The sequence below is a fragment of the Natrix helvetica genome, assembly GCF_964273705.1.
Source record: "Natrix helvetica genome assembly, chromosome: 7".
Taxonomy (NCBI): domain Eukaryota; kingdom Metazoa; phylum Chordata; class Lepidosauria; order Squamata; family Natricidae; genus Natrix; species Natrix helvetica.
This window is the reverse complement of record NC_138558.1, coordinates 58934329-58955044: the sequence shown is the minus strand read 5'-3', so window position 1 is coordinate 58955044 and position 20716 is coordinate 58934329. Positions and strand designations below refer to the sequence as shown.

The 20716-nt window shown below is 35.1% G+C and overlaps 2 protein-coding genes across 2 annotated transcripts in view; one reads left to right on the top strand and one right to left on the bottom strand.

Annotated features, from left to right (window-relative positions):
* Positions 1-1501, top strand: part of MARCHF1 (membrane associated ring-CH-type finger 1) — a 162260-nt gene extending 160759 nt beyond the window's left edge. Inside the window, exon 7 of the mRNA XM_081959673.1 lies at positions 387-1501. Coding sequence (XP_081815799.1) covers positions 387-685 — 299 coding nt within the window. The 3' untranslated portion in view covers positions 686-1501. The remainder of the gene's footprint in view (positions 1-386) is intronic.
* Positions 1431-20481, bottom strand: TMA16 (translation machinery associated 16 homolog). Its single transcript, XM_081959674.1, has 7 exons — positions 20174-20481; positions 17899-18011; positions 14796-14833; positions 10433-10517; positions 9599-9747; positions 6833-6875; positions 1431-5268 (listed from the first exon to the last, which is right to left on the bottom strand). The coding sequence occupies exons 1-7, from the start codon at positions 20174-20176 to the stop codon at positions 5112-5114; spliced, it is 588 nt and encodes a 195-aa protein (XP_081815800.1). The 5' UTR covers positions 20177-20481; the 3' UTR covers positions 1431-5111.
* Positions 20482-20716: the final 235 nt, after the last annotated feature.

Here is a 20716-nt window from a genome sequence, read left to right as displayed (position 1 = left end):
GCCTTGAGTTTGACACCCCTGTGGTAGAGGAAGCATTCAGAGCAACAATAAAGCAGAGATGGGGGAGTGAGTGGGAAATGAGTGTGCTCAAGAGAAGCATGAGGCCCTTGCCTAACAATCAAAGCTGCAATTAATAGAACTGCCATTGTTGAATGATGCAATCATAAGAACTTTCACCTAACTACCACTTAATTAGTAGTGTAAATTCGTGTCTTGAATGATGTCATTGAGGATTACCTGTAACTTTTGTCTTTATATGAAAATAGTAGGAAGTGTGCTTCTAAACCACTCAGCAAATATAGTTGATAGTAAATATTAGAGAAAGCAACAGAAATAATCCTGATCAATTTAACATTAATCTCTCTCTCTCCCTCTCTTATGGAAAGGAGTCCTAGAATGGCCATTTTGGACAAAATTGGTTGTGGTAGCCATTGGATTCACTGGAGGCCTTGTCTTCATGTACGTGCAATGTAAAGTCTACATTCAGTTATGGCGAAGGCTGAAGGCTTATAACCGTGTGATATTTGTTCAGAACTGTCCAGATACTGCCAAAAAACTGGAAGAGAAAAATTCTTCCACCATTCAGAACACTGAAATTAAAGATACTGTTGTGGTTCCGGTGTCACAGACAGATACAAACTCTCAGCAAACAGAAGAAACTGTTCCTGACGTCATGCCAGTTTGATGGAAGTAGCATTTCTTTGGGAAACAAAGTGAAACGTTTCTGTTAGCTACAAGAAAAAAAAAATCAAATCCACAGATTATATTTGAAAAAAGAACAAATATAAAAAATAGCAAGGAAAATTGATAATTAAGATGATGCATATTACCTCTGAAATGTAACTGAGAAATGTTTTTTCACCTTTCTTGCTAAGTACAGTTAAAAGTGGAAGACAGAAAAGCAAAAACTTCTAACAGGCAAAGGACATGCCAACACTACTATTGATGGCTTAAAAGAACTGCATTTGCAGAACTTCTACTTACGTTCTGTTTACAAGAAAAAAAAACTTTATGTGTATTTGCTACTATGGTCTTTTTGCTAATTATTGTAAACTTGGGGGGGGGAGATCAAACAAATTTTTAAGGTTCTTATAAAGGTATGCATCGAAGCACAAATTATCTGTTTGATAATGTGATATTTAATGCTAAGGTGATTTACCCTATAACATTTCTGTAAAAACAACCACACTTATCAAGTAATAATGGATTTTGAGTATTTGTAAAGTAGAATATTAGAATATTTTTCTTGGTCAATCATAGACAACAGAAATAATTAACAACAAATTCTCTGACAAATTGCTACATTCATCTGGAATAGCAACTTAGTTTGTAATTATTCTTATATAGCAGAACATTAAAAATTTCCGGGCCACTGTAAGATTACTCTTCCAAAGGACAATTCATTAAATCGGAGTATTAAGACATCAGAGTACTTTTGTTAACAAAAGGCTTTATAATTTCTAGTATCTCTTTATTTGGGTGAGAAATATGCAAAAGAAAAGAACCACCCAAATGTTAGCCCAATACTTTGTTTTAAAGATAGCCTTGAAAAAGTCAATGTGGACAGCATTCAAATCATGACAGTATTTCTTCAATGTGAACTTAATTGGCAATGTAAATGCAGTAACTTCTATATAAGAAAGAATTTAACAGTCAAGGATTCAGTAGTTCATTTGATACTATTATTTTAATATATTAATATAAAATGAGGTATGATTAAATGAGATGCTTAAATTCAAATCAATGTAAGAATGCAGCCTGCAGGGATCCAAAGAATAATTTGGCATCCCATTTCAGAAGTATCTACCCGGGAGGCTTAAAGAAAGTAAGATATTTACAGAAAAATAAGTATCTTATTTCTATCACTGTTATGCTTGTTGATTGTATTGTGAGTTGTGCCCAGGTAATGTGAGTTAATACGAGAAAACAGTAATAAGGGGAGCTTATGATGAAAAACTGCAATTGGTTATTTCTAAAAGAATTATAATTCATGCTGCAAATTTTAAAAAATAGTAAACTGCCCTGAGAGGATTATATTTGTTTGTTCCATTGAGAAATTGCAAAAGCAGTTAACTTCATTAAGATAAGTGGGTTTTTTCTCACTTAATGTCAGTAAGTCAAGAGTTGTATTATCAGAAATCTAGCTTGGTTGAAAACATATTAACTATAAAGTTAATTTTATACAATATGATGGATATGACAAGAATTATAATGCTGGAGAGCTTTCTGAAATGAAAACTGGATAACTGAACTGTAAACTAAGTATTTCAGATAAAAGAAAAAAAAATGCCATTATAGTATTATTGTGGTGTTCCGATGATCCCATAATTTAATACAGAAAATGGGACAAATGGAAAAGAAGTCAGGCCACAAGCTGAAATAAAATTCAAGCTGAATGGTCTGCATTTTTTTTTCTAAGTGACATATAAAAGATCAGGATATAGTTTGGGTTATATTTATAATTTGGAGTGATAACTTATGTTTCTTCTCCAACTATAAATATTTATGATGTTATTATGCTTTGCATAGAAGATCACTATGGCATCAAAAACTGAAAACTGAATTTATATACAACAAAATGCACTTTCAGAATAATATTGCAATGTGAATTTCTTATCATTCTACTAATGTTAATGTCAGTCCAAGCAGTTATTTGCCCAACTGCATATTTTGCAGAGACCATACAATGGAGCCCATACAGAGGCAACATTGTGTAAAAGGATTATCATGCATGTGACAAAAGATAAATGGCTGGTTATTCATATATTCAGTGCCAGCAAAATAAGGTAGATTCATAGAAATGTTGGCATGTTTATATAGCATGATGCATTGGGAGAAAAGGTCTACAAGATTCCCATACCAAGATTTAGAAACAACTTATCATTATGCCAGCAAGAGTTGTAAACAAGATTTATTTTGGCTTAATTCCATAGAATTTAGGGAATTATGCTACTTTTAAAACCTGATTCACATGGAACCAGGCATGAAGGAACAGCTTTCAGTTGTGTTTGAAAATTATATTTGTACCACAATTTGCAATATGCCATCTTTTATGCTGTCTTTTTTGAGTACCAGTTAAAGAAAAAGTGTATTACAGATAGCAGAAAAAATGTGGAATATATCATCCCTTAAGGGAAAAAAAGCAAATTTTTAATTTCCAGTATTTTTTGTTTGTTTGGTTGATTCTTAGGCAGCACTTGATTCCAAATTATCCTGGCTATAAATCTAAAATACTATTAGTATAATTGCTACAGGTGGAAAGCAATCAATAGAAAAGGTGAGTATTGCATTGTTGCACAGATCCCCATTTATCTGAAAATTAAATTTCTGAAAACTGCACTGCAATCTATGATGCAAATATTTTATTATATATATATAATCATTGGACTTGCAAGTTTATTACTTGTTTTCCCAGTTTTCTTTGGCAAGAGCTTTTGTGGGTGATTTGTGTATTAAAAAGGTTCTTGGGGTGAGAAAAAAAAAACTAATTGTTGTGGAACAAATTTGTATTTGTAATAAACAGATGACTCTTAATTGGCTATACATTTTTTAATAGAAACTAATCATGTTTCCATTATGTATTTTGTATTTCCAGTTTGAAGAACTTCAGAACTCGAGTCCTAAGTTTCAAACTTGAGGATATTGTTGCCTTATCAAATGCCCTTAAAAGCATGTTTTAAATGAAAGCTCAGTCTATGTGCTTCAGATTACATTTGATTAAGTGAGGAATGGCTAGTTAAAACCGAACGTAGTCCAGTCCTTCCCCCGAGTCCTGAGCAAGTTTAACTCAAGAAGAACTTCTTTCCCCATTCTTCAGGAATGTACTTTCATGTCAGTTCAGTAGCCTGAATATGTGCTTTAAAATCTGATTTATAAATCAATGTTAAGGAACTTTGTTTTAAAAAGAGATCAGTACCAAAGTAGAAAGCCCACTACTAGATTCTCTGAAGCCTGGTGATGTCAAGTTATTTGCTTGTCCAAAAATTAGTAATTTTGAATTATGAAAATATCACAAGTCTGCAGAGATTCTCAGTCATCCAGGTCATGGTTGTCCCAAAGATGCTTTTTAGAAGGCAACTGAACTTTCTTATTTTTTCTTTCGTTTCTCATCCAAGAAGCTGCTTCAGCTCACCATTCCCCACTACCTGTCAGAGCTGAAGAAACTTCCTGGATGAGAAGTAAAACGTCATCAAAGAAAAAAACAAAACAAAAAAGTTATTACAAGTTACCACATAGAATATTACAACTAAAGAACCCAAAGATCAAATCCAAGAAAGAATCCAGCTTAAATATACTGGTTAGTATGCTTTCTTCAGTACTGCTTTATAGCCCATATTTTACTCTTTCCAATTTTATTTTATAGCCTATATTTTATTCTTTCCAACTCAACACAATATTGTAAATAAATTAGATACTGGGACACACAATTATGTACCTATGTATGCTTAGCAGGAAAGCTTTTTTGTAAAAAAAAAAAAAGAGCTAAATGTGGTCTGTTAAGAGAATAGCGAAACAGTTCCTCCCATTATGCATTTTTACAATTTGGAAGAGTTCAAGGGAAATATCAAATCCTTAATAGTACCTGCTCCAAAATTTAGACCACATTTTTTAATCCCAACCTCTCAAGTGATGTTATATGCTATGCTTCCAATCTTGACCTTCAGGAAGGAATAATGCCAGAATGCACTATTAAAAAATGTTGCCACTCTTGGGGTATGGAAAGATGCATTGAAGTTCACCCCTAAAAATACTTTGCTCCTATTGTAATGACAATCAGTTCAGTACTCTCTCTTGAAGGACAACTGAGGAAAGGTAGTAGGTAAGGTGCAAGATTAAAAATTGGACTTTTTCTTCATGAGCTTTAAATCTGTTGTTTTGTTGCATTTTATGACTAATTAGAATAATTATTTTAGACTAATCAGAATTTGGTACTACCAATATAATATCAAGTATTTTTTATGAACCTTACCCACATTGCACTGTTTTTTTAAAAAGACAATGCAATATTATAAACTGCGGTATAAATTGTCATAGTGATCAGAACTGCAGGTTCTCTTGGTTGATTGAAAGGAAGGTTTCTTGCTGCCACAGACAGTTTAAACACTGGCTTGTCAATCAGCAATTTCTTTTTCATCCACTTCCTGTGCGGCAGGCAATTCATTTCCAGCTTCAACGTTTGCATTCTCCATTCTACTACTAGAGAGATCTTTACTGGATAACTTTCTCATTTTAATATTTGGTAGCTTCCTCAGGTCACCATCCCAATCTCTGGTAGAAACGGAAGAAAAATGGCAAGCATTAGTTGATGGAAACTGTAATTTTATGTTGATCAATAATTGCTCCTATTTTTTTTAAAAATAAACTTTGATTGGAAAGGTCTTTGTAAAATAACCCTGGAATAAACCCACCTAATGGAAGAGATGTTTTCAAGAGACTTTACTGAAATTCCTATGATGCAGGAAAGACAGGAAAACTACTATGTATATTCTAAAATAGGCTAACAATATTTAAATGAATATAACCCCACACCAAATTAAAGAAAAACAAAAATATTCTGGGTCCAATTTATATGTAAAATGTTCTACCTACTTTATTAACTGATCCTATCTATTGTTGCGTGAGGAAAGTATCTCAAAAGAAAATTTGACTGCACTATCAGGATTTTTTTTTCCCCAATACAACCTCTGTTTTTCAATTAATTCATCCCTGGATTTTGTTAAACGGGACAGAAATTAATGTGCACTGCTTTCTCAAAGCTCATCAGTTTCTGCAGCTGACTTCTTCTAATACGGGGATGACTCAATCTTGGAAAACTCTTGAGATTATGCACTAAAGGTTACGTAAGAACCACTGATGTACTGTTAAGTAAATTCCTTCCCCTCCACATGTAATCAGATGCAAAGTGGAAAAGTAAAGAAAAGCTCCAGCCATAAAAGCATCTCAAATTCTGTGTAGTTGGTTTTTCACATTGATTTCAAGGAAACCTAACTCTAACCTAGGGGTGTCCAAACTTGGGAACTTTAAGACTTGTGGCTGGGGAATTCTGGGAGTTGAAGTCCACAAGTCTTAAAGTTCCCAAGTTTGGACACCCCTGCTCTAACCACAGGTTGATTTCCATCCCAGTAGAATTTGTCATGTATTTTGCCCTGGAATTGAAATAAGACAGAATAGCAATGTAAAAAGTCCACTATCTCTTAACAGCCTCTTCAAATTTAACCATGATCTTCGTTTGTTGTTTGTTTATTTTTAGAGATTTCAAGGAAGCCTAAACTTCAACTAGGTATTTTTTTTCCCAAGTAGGATTTCCTATTAATTTTTCCTGGAAAATAAAATGAAGCAAAAAGGGAACTTAAGAAGCCTACTTTCCATAAACAGCCTCTTTGAATCTATCCATGATGTTTGATTTTCTCACTGATTTCAAGCTTAACCGTGAATTTCTATCTAAATAGGATTTTCCCAGGCATTGTGTCAAGCCATTAAAATAACATCAATATTAACATTTCAATTTTTATAAAATAAAAAATGGAGGAAAAGGCGAAAAGATACAAATATATAAACCCTCAATTTTCACGTGTCAGTTTATTTCTGAGTTATAATACATCAATTCCCATTTTATAATGTAATATTCTGTATAACACAAGGAATCATACAATATGATGTTGAAAATGTTTTATTATTTGAAACTGATGCATGTCATTGTTGGAAAATAGACTGTTCATACTAGATTACTTTGGACTAAAAGACTGTGCCCTCTTTTAAAAATTAACACAAATTATACTGGCGCAATATATCCCTGCCCGCCCCATTTGGGGGTAGTTAGAAAATAACTCACCTGAAATATCGAAGATGTTTACAGTTTACAATGTCAGGGATTTCTATGGAAAGAAATTGAATCTAGATCAATCCATAGAGTAAGAAAATTAAAAGATGAGTGATCTCCAACTGTCTTATTTTGTTATTGTAGTTGAAAGAGACGAACTCATCAGTTTTATTTTGCTTACTTTAGAAATGAAAACTGATTCATCAAAATATCTTATTTCAAATTGCCAGATACCCCAAAGAATACATTCAAAAGGATGGCTATTAGATTTACTTTGTTAGCAAGGTACTTTCTCAGGAGAAAACTATTTGCAACAAAGAAAAAAAAATTACATGCTGTCATATCAAGGATATTATTTTAGCTAATTAACCAACTTTAATCAATTGGACTAATTTAGTACTTAAATGTTTCACATCAAATTTGGAAAAGCACCTAATTTTTCCAGACAAAACTATAATTAACTGGTAAAACTAATGAATGGTGAATACTGGGAGAGAAAGGGAAGTCACACCACTGGTTATTTCTTCTCAGTAAAAGGCAATAGAAATATGCATTTTAAAAATTAGTCAATATAACTTTTCATTTTAAACTACCATGTCTAATAACACTGCCTAGCAGTATAAATATTTTTTCTCAAATTAGAACCAAGTTAATCAAGAAATATGCAAATGATTATTTCTCCTTAAATATTTCACAGTTAAAAAAAAGTGAAGTGGACCTGGGTAATTTGAATACGTGTGTTAAATTATACATACATAAAAGATAAATGAATAGGCTATAAAGAGACCCTTGAAATACATATAGAATATCTACTGTTAATTTTAAATTGTTGCTATGTCAGAATTGAAGAACATTTCAAGTGCTCTTATGGACATGAATTTTTCAAGCAAACTTGTCTAAACTTGTAGCAATTCGTCAGGAACAAGGTTACATTGACCATCTATTTATTATTAAAAAATCTTTTGCATGCATCAAATTAACTACCACAATTTGGAAGGGCTTACACAGATTATCCACCTTGCATCTTTCTTCATTAAAACAAGTTGAAAAATTGAAAGACAAAAAGGATAAATATAAAAAGTGGAAAGAAGGGACATAACTAAGGCAGAATATCAGCAAATAGCCCAAGCCTGTAAAGATGAAGTGAGGAAAGCTAAGGCTCGCAATGAAGAAAGGCTTGCCATAAAAGTAAAAAATAACCAAAAAAAAAAGCTTCTTCCAACGTGTTAAAAACAAGAAAAAAGTTAAGGAAACAACTGGTCCATTGCTGAGAGAAAATGGCAAGAAGGTGACAAGCAACAGGGAGAAAGCAGAACTATTTAATTCATTTTTTGCATCTGTCTTTACACAAGGGGAAAAAATAGTCCAACCTACCAAAAACAGCACCATAAAAATCAGATTAGGAACACAAGTTGAAATAGGGAAGAAAATCAAAAGTAAGCATCTGTCTAACCAAGATCAATGTTAATAATCAGGTATTAATCAGTGTTAATACCACTTTATAATGCCTTGGTAAGGCCACACTTGGAATACTGCATTCAGTTTTGGTCGCCACGATGTAGAAAAGATGTGGAGACTCTAGAAAGAGTGCAGAGAAGAGCAACAAAGATGATTAGGGGACTGGAGACTAAAACATGAAGAACGGTTGCAGGATCTGGGTATGTCTCATTTAATGAAAAGAAGGACTAGGGGAGACATGATAGCAGTCTCCCAATATCTCAGGGGTTGCCACAAAGAAGAGGGAGTCAAGGCACCTGAGGGTAGAACAAGAAGCAATGGGTAGAAACTAATCAAGGAGAGAAGCAACTTAGAACTGAGGAGAAATTTCCTGACAGTTAGAACAATTAATCAGTGGAACAGCTTGCCTCCAGAAGTTGTGAATGCCCCAACACTGGAAGTCTTTAAGAAGATGTGGGATAGCCATTTGTCTGAAATGGTATAGGGTTCCTGTCTAGGCAGGGGGTTGGACTAGAAGACCTCCAACGTCCCTTCCAGGTTGGTTTGGTTTGGTTTGGTTTGGTGTGGTGTGGTATTGTATTGTATGTGATTTGAGATGCTGGTACCTGAATGTCAAGTTCAAGTAAAGTCCAACAGCATACAGAGAATAAAATATGAATAAGATGTGAGAAAACAATTAACTTTTATTTACTTCAGAAGTACCCTATTTTTCGGAATATAAGATGCACCTCTTTCCTCAAAAAAGAGGCTGAAAATCTGGGTGTGTGGTATACACTGAATACAGCATTTTTGCTTCCTGAAACTCCGCCCCTTCACCAAAATAGCCATGCATAGCTTGTAGGAGGCTTTCAGAGAGCTCCGGGAAGCTGGGGAGGGCAGAAATGAGCAATAAGCAGCCCATTTTTGCTCATTTTCCCCCCCTCCAGCCCCCAGGAGCACTCTATAAGCTTCCTAAAGGCTATCCATGCCCTTTTTTTGACAAAAATGAGTCCATTTGTTTCTAAAAACGGCATGTTTTTTGCTCGTTTTTTGGGGAAAAAACCGGAGCACTCTATAAGCCTCCTAAGGACTATTCATGCCCTTTTTTATTTATTTTTTTAAAAAAACAGGCCCATTTTCATGAAAAACAGCCTTTTTGGAGGTCTGCAGAGTCCAAAACCTTTTTTAAAAATTTGCCTCTTCAAAATCTTGGTGCGTCTTATACTCCGATGCATCTTATACTCCAAAACATACAGTAGAACTCGTGCTACTTCTCTTTTATGTAGAGTTCTTATATTTGGGGCACATTTTAATAACAGACTACTTTTTAACACAGCATACCTATGCCATAGCTTTCATACTGCTGTCTTTCACGTTCCATAGTCTGCTTGATTACGGTTTCCCTGGAACTATGCTGTCTGGACTGTCTTCCTTTAATGCTGTTGTGCAGTTCAATCTGTTCCAACTCATCATGAAATCGCTGCAAATAACTAAAACACAGTAAACTGCCATTTTAGGAACACTGGGGTTCTTTTTAAGCAATACTTGTCAATTATTTAGAAACATTAAATCATCTTAAATATTAAAGAATAAGAATATATACAAAAACACTAATATTAAACTAACTATCAGAGGCAAGGTTCTTCTCTATCTTAATGTCATCAGCTATCCAGATATTAAACAGCAATCTGACAACAAAATAGTAGCATAGTTTTCTTTAGCCAGGAAAAGATTTTTAAAAAGCAGAAAGTATATATTTTATCAAACTACTTTGTGTATGCTCCAAACTAAAGTTGCTTTTTAAATTTCAGCTCATACTTAAAATAAATAAGTTTGTTTATTTCTAAAATCCAGAAACACGATATTTGAGACTAAAGGTGTCTTGAATAATTGCATACAAAAAGTACACAACAGATATATATTATTCCAGAAAAAAATTAGATTAGAATAGTCAATTTAATTGTTTCTAATTACTTATAATAATTAACATATATGAAGTTAAAATTGCAATGCATGAATAAATACTAAAGATGGCATATGCCAACAGATGTTCTAATGCACTACACAGAACAGGGTATTTTTATTTTGAAAAACATACCAAGCAGGTAAAATTATGAACAACTCAACATTCTTGTTCCAGACACAGAAGACTTAGGTCACTTGCTATAAACCTACTTTTCTACTAATTCAGAAGCTTCTTTTTTTGTGTACTCCATTTTGTCAGGATCAAGGTGACATTGAAACCAAAGCAATTTTTCACCTATCAAAAAAAGAGAACAAAAATAATTTTGGGGGAGATATTTGTAAAATCTATTAAAGTATAAACAATGTATTTATACAGTTTAATAATTTCCTCTCCCATCTTTGAAGTTATTGTTTTCATGTCTGATTGCTTCTAATGTTAATAAAAATATAAAACAATACTAAATTATTAATCCCATAAAATAACTAAATCTACTCCCATTGAAATTTCCTTTCATATGCTCATGGCTACTGTCTGAAAACTAGCATCTGTTTCAATCAGTAATTTGCTATTACTGCCAAGTAAAAGGTTATATATCATTTATTTATTTTTCCAGGATATTTTATTAAGAAATACAGAAATTATGAGGAAAGAGCACATGAACCATATTTTTATGCAATTTAAACATCAATTTATAGAATGGGCTGATAGAAAAGAACTGAATTTCATTCTAGAAAAAAAACACAATCGTAGTCGGGGATAGTCAGATAATTCAAATGCTTGGCATACACTTTTTTAGGATTAAAGACAACCCAAGAGAAATGGGACAATAAACAGTGCATGCAAATAGTATATAGCAGAGTTATATGTAAAACTTTTGGGAATCTCCTAATCCAGTGATGGTGAACCTATGGCATGCGTGCCACAGGTGGCACGCGGAGCCATTTGTCAGGGCACGCGAGGCGCTGCCCTGTCAGCTGGCCAGCGCGCATGCACGTGCCGGCCAGCTGAGTTCACCTTTTTAAAAGCCATTTTTAGTGTTGTATTATGGGTGCGGCACGCCCGTACACGCCCCCCCTGCGCTCCCCCCACTTGTGGCACGCGAGCCAAAAAAGGTTCGCCATCGCTGTCCTAATCTAATGATGTTTTCCAATGAATTTGTACGTAAAGCAAAACTTCTACATGATACAACATTAAACCCATCTTTCTGCAAATCTGAACATATACTGAATTTAAAATTTTGATGCCTTTTGTTTACAAATTCAAAATAAGAGTAAATACACAAGATACAAAAGTTTTGCCAGGATTTCAATTAGGATTTCACCCAAAACAGCTTCAAAGCATTTGCCAGGATCAGCAAAACAATATTCCTCTTATTGTTTTTCTTCCCCATTCTTTTCAATGCAATGAATGCATTGAGATCAAGTTTTAATTTCAGGCCTGGGATTATGATGGTCATTAAACCATCCTCACATTTCTTGTCTGCAATTATCTTATGATTTATTTTGAAGGCTTGTTTTATTTCAGTGCTTCAGCTTCAATTTCTTCACTGTCAGTAGAGAATTACCATATTTTCTGGAGTATAAGACGCACCTTTTTTCCTCAAAAAAGAAGCTGAAAATCTGGGTGTGTCTTATACACCAAATACAGCATTTTTTGCCTCCTGAAGCTCCGCCCCTTCACCAAAATGGCCATGTATACCCTTATGGAGGCTTTCAGAGAGCTCCTGGGGGCTCGGGATGGCAGAAATGAGCGAAAAATGGGCCGTTTTTGCCCCCCCCCCCAGCCGTCAGCAGCACTCTCTAAGCCTCCATAAGGCTATGCATGCAATTTTGGTGACAAAAAACGGGCCCATTTTTGTGAAAAATGGGCCATTTTTTGTTCATTTTTGCTCCCCCTCCCAGGAGCACTCTGCAAGCCCCCCCAAAGGCTATTCATGCCTTTTTTTTAAAAAAAAACGGCCCATTTTCGTGAAAAACGGACCGTTTTTGGGAGGTTTGCAGAATGCAAAAAAAATTTTTTTTTCCTTTTGGAAAACTCTTTAACTGATTGATGAGAATTATATTGATCAAGTGCTGTGCCAGCAGAAACATCTACCTATCTACTGTATTTCTCTCTATCTCTATTTCTCTCCTTCTATCTCTCTACCTACACACTTTCTCTCTCTCCCTATCTACCTACTGTATTTCTCTTTCTCTCTCTCGTTCTCTCTCTATCCCTTTATCTACCTACCTACCTACCTACCTACCTAACTACTCTCTCTTTATCTATACCTATCTACTGTATTTCTCTCTATTTCTCTCTCTCTATCCCTCTACCTACCTACCTACTCCCCTCTCTCCCCCTACCTACCTACTGTATTTCTCTCTCTATCTCTTTCTCTACCTACCTACCTAAATACTCTCTTTCCCTATCTACTGTATTTCTCTCTCTCTATTCTCTCTCTATCCCTCTACCTACCAACCTATCTACTCTCTCTCCCTACCTATCTACTGTATTTCTCTCTCTATTTCTCTATCCTTCTACCTACCTACCTACCTACCTACCTACCTACCTACCCCCCCTCTCTCTCCCTTTATCTACCTAACTACTCTCTCTCTCTCTCCCTCCCTACCTACTGTACTTCTCTCTTTTTCACTCCCTCTCTCTCCCTCTATCTACCTACCTACTTTTTTAAAAAAATTGCCTCTTCAAAACCTTGGTGCCTCTTATACTCCAGTGCATTTTATACTCTAAAAAATACGGTAACTGTATGCTTAATGATCACAAAAAAATGTTGCTACAATTGTCAAAATGCTGGGCAAATTTGCAAAACAGAATCCTGCTGAAATGTTTATCTGATACTAGAGTCCACATGTCCAACTTTAACAAGGCTGTTTTGTAGATCAAATGTGGAAAAGTTATCCAGGTAACTCTTTTGGTTTGTTGTTTGTCTATCTCCTTTAAATTATTAAGTCACCAGGCAGTTTAATTTGTATATGCAGTGCAGCATCTTTTTCCACACGATTCTTTTAGACCAGTGATGGCTAACCTTTTTGTTGTCTTGCGTTGAAAGCGCACCCACCCTCGTGCTTCCCCCATGCATGCATATGTGACCCTCCCAGCCCCCCGTGCATGCGTGCACATCTCCTGCATGCACCCCACACCCCGAGCATGCACGGCAGAGACCCAATAATCAGCTGGCTGGCGGGAGGCGCACAGACATGCATGGTGCAGCTTAGCTTGGACAACAGCTCGTGTGCCCACAGAGACAGCTCTGCGTGCCACCTGTGGCACACATGCCATAGGTTTGCCATCACCGTTTTAGACTGTCATTTTTAAATCCACTTTAAATCAATCTCACTCTTGTCCAATAAAACTTCTCTTCCATAACCTCTTTTAAAGATAGTCTATCTATAATGCCAGACACTTATGAGACCATAATTTTAGAAATATCCTTCATCACATCCAATGTTAAAGTACTTTTTATATTCTATTAGTAAATCAAATATGTTCTGTTCTTTTAATTGTAATCTTAAATTCTTTCTGGTTCCGTCTAGTATCCAGCTTTCAAAATCACATCTTTTCATGTTTCTTTTTTTAAGAATTCAAAACAACAGCATTTCCCCATGGAAAGGATTCTTATAATTTATTTTGAAACTCCTACTTCAAGTTCATCTGGACCTTCAACCCATTTGTAATTTTTCAAAATTGATGTTTTAATCACCCTTTTGCTGTATATGTCTTCTTTTGCTAAGGATTGCATATTGCTGTAAGATGTGTAATTGCATTGGTTCCTAATGACTAGAAAGCAGTTAAAAAGCAATTTCCAAAAGTGATTAAAGCTAGGTGAGCTTTGGGTGCACATGGGATATATATCAGCTAAGAGCTTAGTTGGAATCCATCAATTCTTTTCTCGATTCCTGAGCCAACTACAAAAAATTTATTCCTGCAATCTACTCACAAGAAGCACCTGTGGCAAGTACAAATATTTTTTCAGCCAGAATTCACCATCTGGCTGATTATCTGGCCGTAATGTCAAGTTCACTCCTTTGGAGATGTCTAGTACACAATGATCTTCACCAGAAGTCCTCCTATTTGAAATATTATTTTTTTATTTAAAAAAAAGCCAGCTAGTGTATTATCTATTGCCAGAAAAATGAAGAAAAAAATAAATCTGATTATTTCTAAAAATAATTAAACATGTAAATGTAATAAATGATTTTATTTACTAATGTAGAATATGGATGTTGATTAAAAATTTCTTTAGTTTCTCACATGCACAATTTCAAAAATATATGCTTTATAAAGATGAAAAAGTAAGTTAAGTTAAAGTTAAAAACTGATTAAACTTTAAAGAAAGTTTATGAATTATGCAAAACTTCCAAATGTTATAGAAAACACTAATAAAAAAATCAGAACTGTATAAAGGAACCAGTATTCCAAAATTCCAAGTAGTAGGATCCCTAATGTTAAACCGAATACATAGTTGTTATAAAAGTTTTTTAAAAACATATTACCACTGGCTAGAACTTCTTCCAAGGAAATACAACAAAGTTTAATTTTACAAAATCTGAAAATATAAATTACACTTACCCACAAGGCTGAGCCGAAAGGCTTTTTCATTTTTCAATCTGCAAGAAGAAAAAAATACAATGTATTTATTTAATAACTTTATATTCTGTTACAATCTCATGACATATTTAGTAGTTACAATAGCGCAATCTAACTTCTAAAATATATATAGCCAATTAGATGAAGTATGTAAATTGAAGAAACTATGCAAGAATTAATTTTTAAAAAACCATATGTAAACACAGAAGCATATGAACTATTTTGCTTGAAAGAGAAGGAATCTGTTTAACAAAGAAAATACCTACTTTATTTACCAAGTGAATTCTTATGCCTGAACGGCAAGCAGGGGACTACACATAAAGATGTTTACAAAATATGTTTTAATATGTTTTAACATTAGCTTTCCCTATGGCACACAAAAGCTCTGAGATTACAGAACCTGATCATAACAAATCTGAAAACATCCCAACCAACCATCTAACTCACATTTTACCATGTTAAAAAGTGATTAAGATGAGACAATATTATTGAATTTCAATTTGTGAACCCTTTAAATACTCTATATTCCTATATAAATATTAAGCATGATCTATTTTCCATACGCCCTAGATAAAGAGAACACAATTAAATAAATAAGGTAAACATTGTACTTGTGCATTTATTATACCTAGTTATAATGCTAATTATAATTAACTAATTAACAGTGTTAATTACTTGATTAACTTCGGCATTTAGTCATAACAGCCACATGACCATGGAGGTCTTTGGACAGCGCTGGCTCTTCAGCTTTGAAATAGAGATGAGCACTGCCCCCTAGAGTCGGGAACAACTAGCACATATGTGCGAGGTGAACCTTTACCTTTACCTTATAATGCTAATTATATTACACCGGCATATTTCTATGGTAGTACTTCCAACAATACCTAATGAACAAATGACTCATTAATTGTGGCTCGAAATATAAGAGTTATGCAGAATTGGACAACTGACAAGATCAGAAAGTTAGTAGATTAATGAACAGAAGAAAACATTTTAAAAATACTGAGCAGATTATTTTACTAGGAAAATTATCCATTCTTATCTGCTGTGTGAAGAGACAGTGACTTGCTAAAAACCTCTTCTCAGAAAAGGGGAGGGGGGGGGGACTCCTGCACGTCTACAAGATATTTTACTGAAATGACACAGTAACAGGAACAGAAAGTGTGTTCTCATTATACCATTGATGGTTTTTTATGTTAAATGAAAAGAAAGCACATGGTGACATAGCAAATAATTTGGAAGAAAATCTGGAGCCCACTATGCATTAACTTAATATTAAGTTCTACATATCTGCCTCTACATATATATTGCACCAAAGTCTCTGACAAATATAACCTATAGGACACTAATATCTCATTTTATCATAAACCAGAGATTTAATACTAATACATTTTAACATATAATAGTGGCTATCACTTTTATTTCCAAAACACCACAGCAAAATTGTTTAAATCACTGGTAAAAAGATAATCTAAAAAGTAGGATTCAAAGTGAAGGTTTTACAATATTGTATTGCGCTGTTAATATTAAGGATTATTTGCACAGAAATTGCATCAATATGATAAAGAATTATATTTCCGTTGTAAATTCCTGAGCTGGGAGTTACACACATATTAACTTCTCCTTGTCACTGATCTTGATCAGGAATACTGGAGAAAGTGAACTACCTACAGACTAGAGCAGTGGTAGTCAACCTGGTCCCTACCGCCCACTAGTGGGCGTTCCAGCTTTCATGGTGGGCGGTAGGGGTTTGCTGAAACTCTGCTTTATAAATTTTATAAAGTTACTTCCCTACTTTATAAATCACCATTACTGTGGAACCGCTGGGCGGTTAGAAAATTTTACTACTAACAGAGATACAAAAGTGGGCAGTAGGTATAAAAAGGTTGACTACCCCTGGACTAGAGTTTTAAAATTTTAGTAGCAGTGGAAAATCAATGATCTAGTTTCCACCATCAGAGCCAGATCAGTTTTTGGCAGTTATTCAAGACAATTCAGGGGCATGCACGATGCAAGTTTTGAGTGTATCACATGATCAAAATAAAATAATGAAATACTTCATTTCCCCAAAAATAAGACCTACCCGAAAATTACTCCTAGCCTGATTTTTCTAAGTGTGCCTAATATAAGACCTACCCCAAAAAATAATTCCTAGTGGTGTGTGTGTGTGTGTCCAGCACAGGAGGCAACAAGCTGGTGTCCAGCAGCAGCAACAACAGCAGCTCAGGCAGTGCAGGTGAGTTGATTACCTGTCAAAGCAGCAGGCAGAGGCAGAGGTGGGGGGGAGGCATGAGACCTGGATGCACCATGCAGGCCACGGGAAAGCAGAGAGTTGGACCAGAGTGGCGGGCAGCTGCAGGATGCTTGTCTTTGCACAGCAGCAGCAGCAGCAGCAGATGTATGTAGGCAGAGGTTTTGGAGGAAAGGCAGGCAATCCGGACATGCCATATAAGCTGCGGTAAAGCCAAGAGTTGGTGGGCCGCAATGGATGGGTGGCTGCGGGAGGCTGACCTTCGTGTCTCTTGGCTTGCCTAAGGCTCGTGTGGGCAGTCAGGATCGCCTGCCTTCTGTTCCTGCGCTCTGACTGGGTCTTATTTTGGGGGAAACACGGCAGTAAGATCAATCATGGTTAATATCACTGCAAATGATCAAAGATCTTAAAACTGGACAGTAATGGATTGCTATCATTTGTGCTTATATGTTTATCTCATTTTTAATACATCCTTAAATAAGTTGCCAGACTAGTAAGATAAAGGTAAAAGTTTCCCGACAGTTGTATCTGACTCCAGGGGGCAGTTCTCATCTCCATTTATTAGCCAAGGGAACCAATGTTGTCCAAAAATACTTTCATGGTCAAATGACCAGCATGACTATATGCCAAGGCATATGGAACACTCTTACCTTCTCACCAAAGTGGTAGCTATTTATCTACTTGCATTTGAATGCTTTCAAACTGATGGGTGGGAGCTGGGGCAGCTTTGTAGCTGATAAGCTCAGCATCTTTAACTGTTGAGCCATCAATATTCCTAAAGCAACAATATTATCCCAGATACCATTCAACATTAGAAAATATGTAAACACTTACTTTTCCTTTTTAACCTGTTTGTGTGCTTCTTTTGTAAGTTGAGCCGCTTTTCTGCTGTAAGGATGGATGGCTTTCTTTTCCTGCTCCCCCCCTTTTGCTTTGGCAGTTTTAGGCTGAGATAATGAGTCAAAATAATGAAAACATTTAATAGAACTACTTCAACTATCCTCATCTGAAACATAACAAAATAATTATTTAACTTTCAAGCATCAGTCAGCATCTACCATATATTCATAACACTTAACTATAGAAGATGGTTATAAGGATTTTGTTTATATATACATCTGTACTTCTATTCAAAATAAAGAGGCCTTCTAAAAATATATAGAAATCAACACTGTTCCTAAATTATTATCTGACTCCATACCGATAATCAACTGATTTATTCTTTCATTGTAAGCTCATAAAACTATCATCAGTTTTTTTACTTTTGTATGTCTATCTCATTGGCAACCTAGAGGTGGCTTTAGGAATCATTTTAGTTTTACTCACCAATTACAAAAATAATGAAAGATGAATGCATTCTAACCATAGAACTCAAAAAGAATACTTGAAGAAGTGATAAAATACACACAAGGAAAAATAAAATAATCAAATATTTACAGTATTTTCAATATATGCGTAATTTAGGCTGATAAAATTACATACGTAAAAAATCAGTTGTATTTAATATCACTGTTTAAATATTACGGTGGTGCGATGGCTGAACAATTAAGACACTGGGCTAAATAATCATATATACTTTTTTCCCCGTGCCCTACTGCAAACTTCCAGACCGTACACTCCTTTCTATAAAATTGCATTTTCCAATACAAATCAGCATTTGAGTGCTATAGACATCAGCAGGGATTATATCCAGAAAATGATACAATTTACATATTTGTGTCAGATGTCAGGACACAAGTAGATAAAGACTTTACATGATATCACCATATGCACATTTTCACCAACATATTGATGTCACCATTTGCACACTGTCATCAGCATATTATTGAAAGAATACTCCAAAATGATGATGATCTTGCCTGTTAGTTTCATGTAATGATTAAATATCAGGGAGTTTAAAAAATGGCACTCCACAAGGAAACAACTGCACAGCTGACCTTTTTATCCCTACACGCAAACCTGGAGCTGCCTATTAAGGATAGACCTGAACCATTATAAATGCTACCTTTAATTCTCAACTCTTGACACCAGTCCAATCTACTGAGAGATTCAAAGGGTATGCAAAAGCACCCATCCAACCTTGACTAATCTTGAAAAAACTAAGAGGGAACCAGTCTGGTTAGTATTTGAAAGAGAGGCCACTAAGAAATTTAAGGACTATTTTTTTAAAAAAATTCTGAAAGTTAGTTAAAGCAAATTATATATGTTTTACTACAAGAAAATTACAAAAGATATGTCCATGTAACCACCAGATGCTGAAAGGGTTTTTACTCTATAACTGTTAAATGAAGCACATGCCCTAATAGAAAGCTTAAAACCATTTATATATAGAATTATTAAACACTAAGTACACCAAACACAATTTTAACATAACATAAATTGTGTATAATGTAGTGCAATAGATCTTCATTGTTCAGATTTTTAAATGTTGAGTTTATAGAAAATGTTCCTTAAAAGGATTTCCTAAATTCAAAAAAAAATGAAGCCTCTGTGTCCTTTGATTTCCCTGATTACAATCCATCAAAAATATAAGTTTTATGTTGCCTAGTTTATATAGAACACAGAACTCCGAATTCTTTATAGCAACACTATAAAAATGTAATAAGAAAACATAACCTTTGAAGTGAGATGTGCAGCAAACAAATCTAATAAATAACCTCAACGGAAAAGCCAATCAATTTAGTGTCAATAAATAAACTTAAGTGAGTTCATAAAGACCATACCTAGTAAAAAATTTCCATATCATGCAAGCAGTCTTTTCGCCAGGGCTACGATAAAACTAACTTATCAAATAAACCCAGGCAGGTTGTATGAAGTTTCAAAGTGGAAGTAGAATTTAAGAATTTCCATGGCAATCTCTAGTATGTTTACTGTGAAATAAGAACAATTTAATTTCTTGTTCACCACAAATGCCCGCACAAACCCACAATGTTTGAAATACGTTAAAAGCTAAACAAATACATTTCAGCATGGCTAAAACTAAACAAATACGTTTCGGCATAAGAAGTGTGGCTATTTAAAAAGCCATCGAAACTCTGTTGACGAGTCCACTGCAATGCATGGCTATGTTTTTCAGTTCAATCCCCCGCGGTGCACCCACTAAACTCACCATATTCACGGATCAGAAAGCAAGCGCGTCTCCTTAAAGGGCAGCAAAGCACCCATGTGCTTTTCTGAACCCAGGCGAGTCCCACACTTTAACCCTCCCGGCTGGATCCACGGACAGCCAGCTGCTCCGTTCCGTTCTGTTCCAATAGAAAATATTTATTGGGTCGGCTTTAGTAAATGCGTTGGGTTAATTCCTGTTCCTAATTCAGAAGGGAGCGTTTACGGGGCATATAGAAATCACTCCCATAAACCCTGCTAGATTAAAATAAGTCTGAGGATGTCGGTTTTTAAGCTGTGTCCCGCTGATTCCTTCCGCTGAAAAAAAGGGTAGAAATCGCGGGTGTCTCCCGAGCATGCCTGTTTAGCTAATGAGCAAAAATATAATCTTTAGGAAAAGAATCAATTGATGCGGCCGTTGGAAGGAATGGCAGCCAGGGCTAAACGTGGACATAGAAAGAGTGACAGCCATCCCACTGCCCTCAACAATAATTTTAACATTGACACGCTTCTGATGTCACCTGCAGCATTAACACCCATTTGTTTT

Excerpts from the sequence above, each read along its gene's own strand:
- TMA16 (XM_081959674.1), bottom strand. Across the intron at positions 10,518-14,795 it reads CTTTCGGCTCAGCCTTGTGG|GTGAAAAATTGCTTTGGTTT; the intron begins GTAAGTGTAATT and ends TTTTTTTGATAG. Across the intron at positions 5,269-6,832 it reads AAACATCTTCGATATTTCAG|AGATTGGGATGGTGACCTGA; the intron begins GTGAGTTATTTT and ends CGTTTCTACCAG.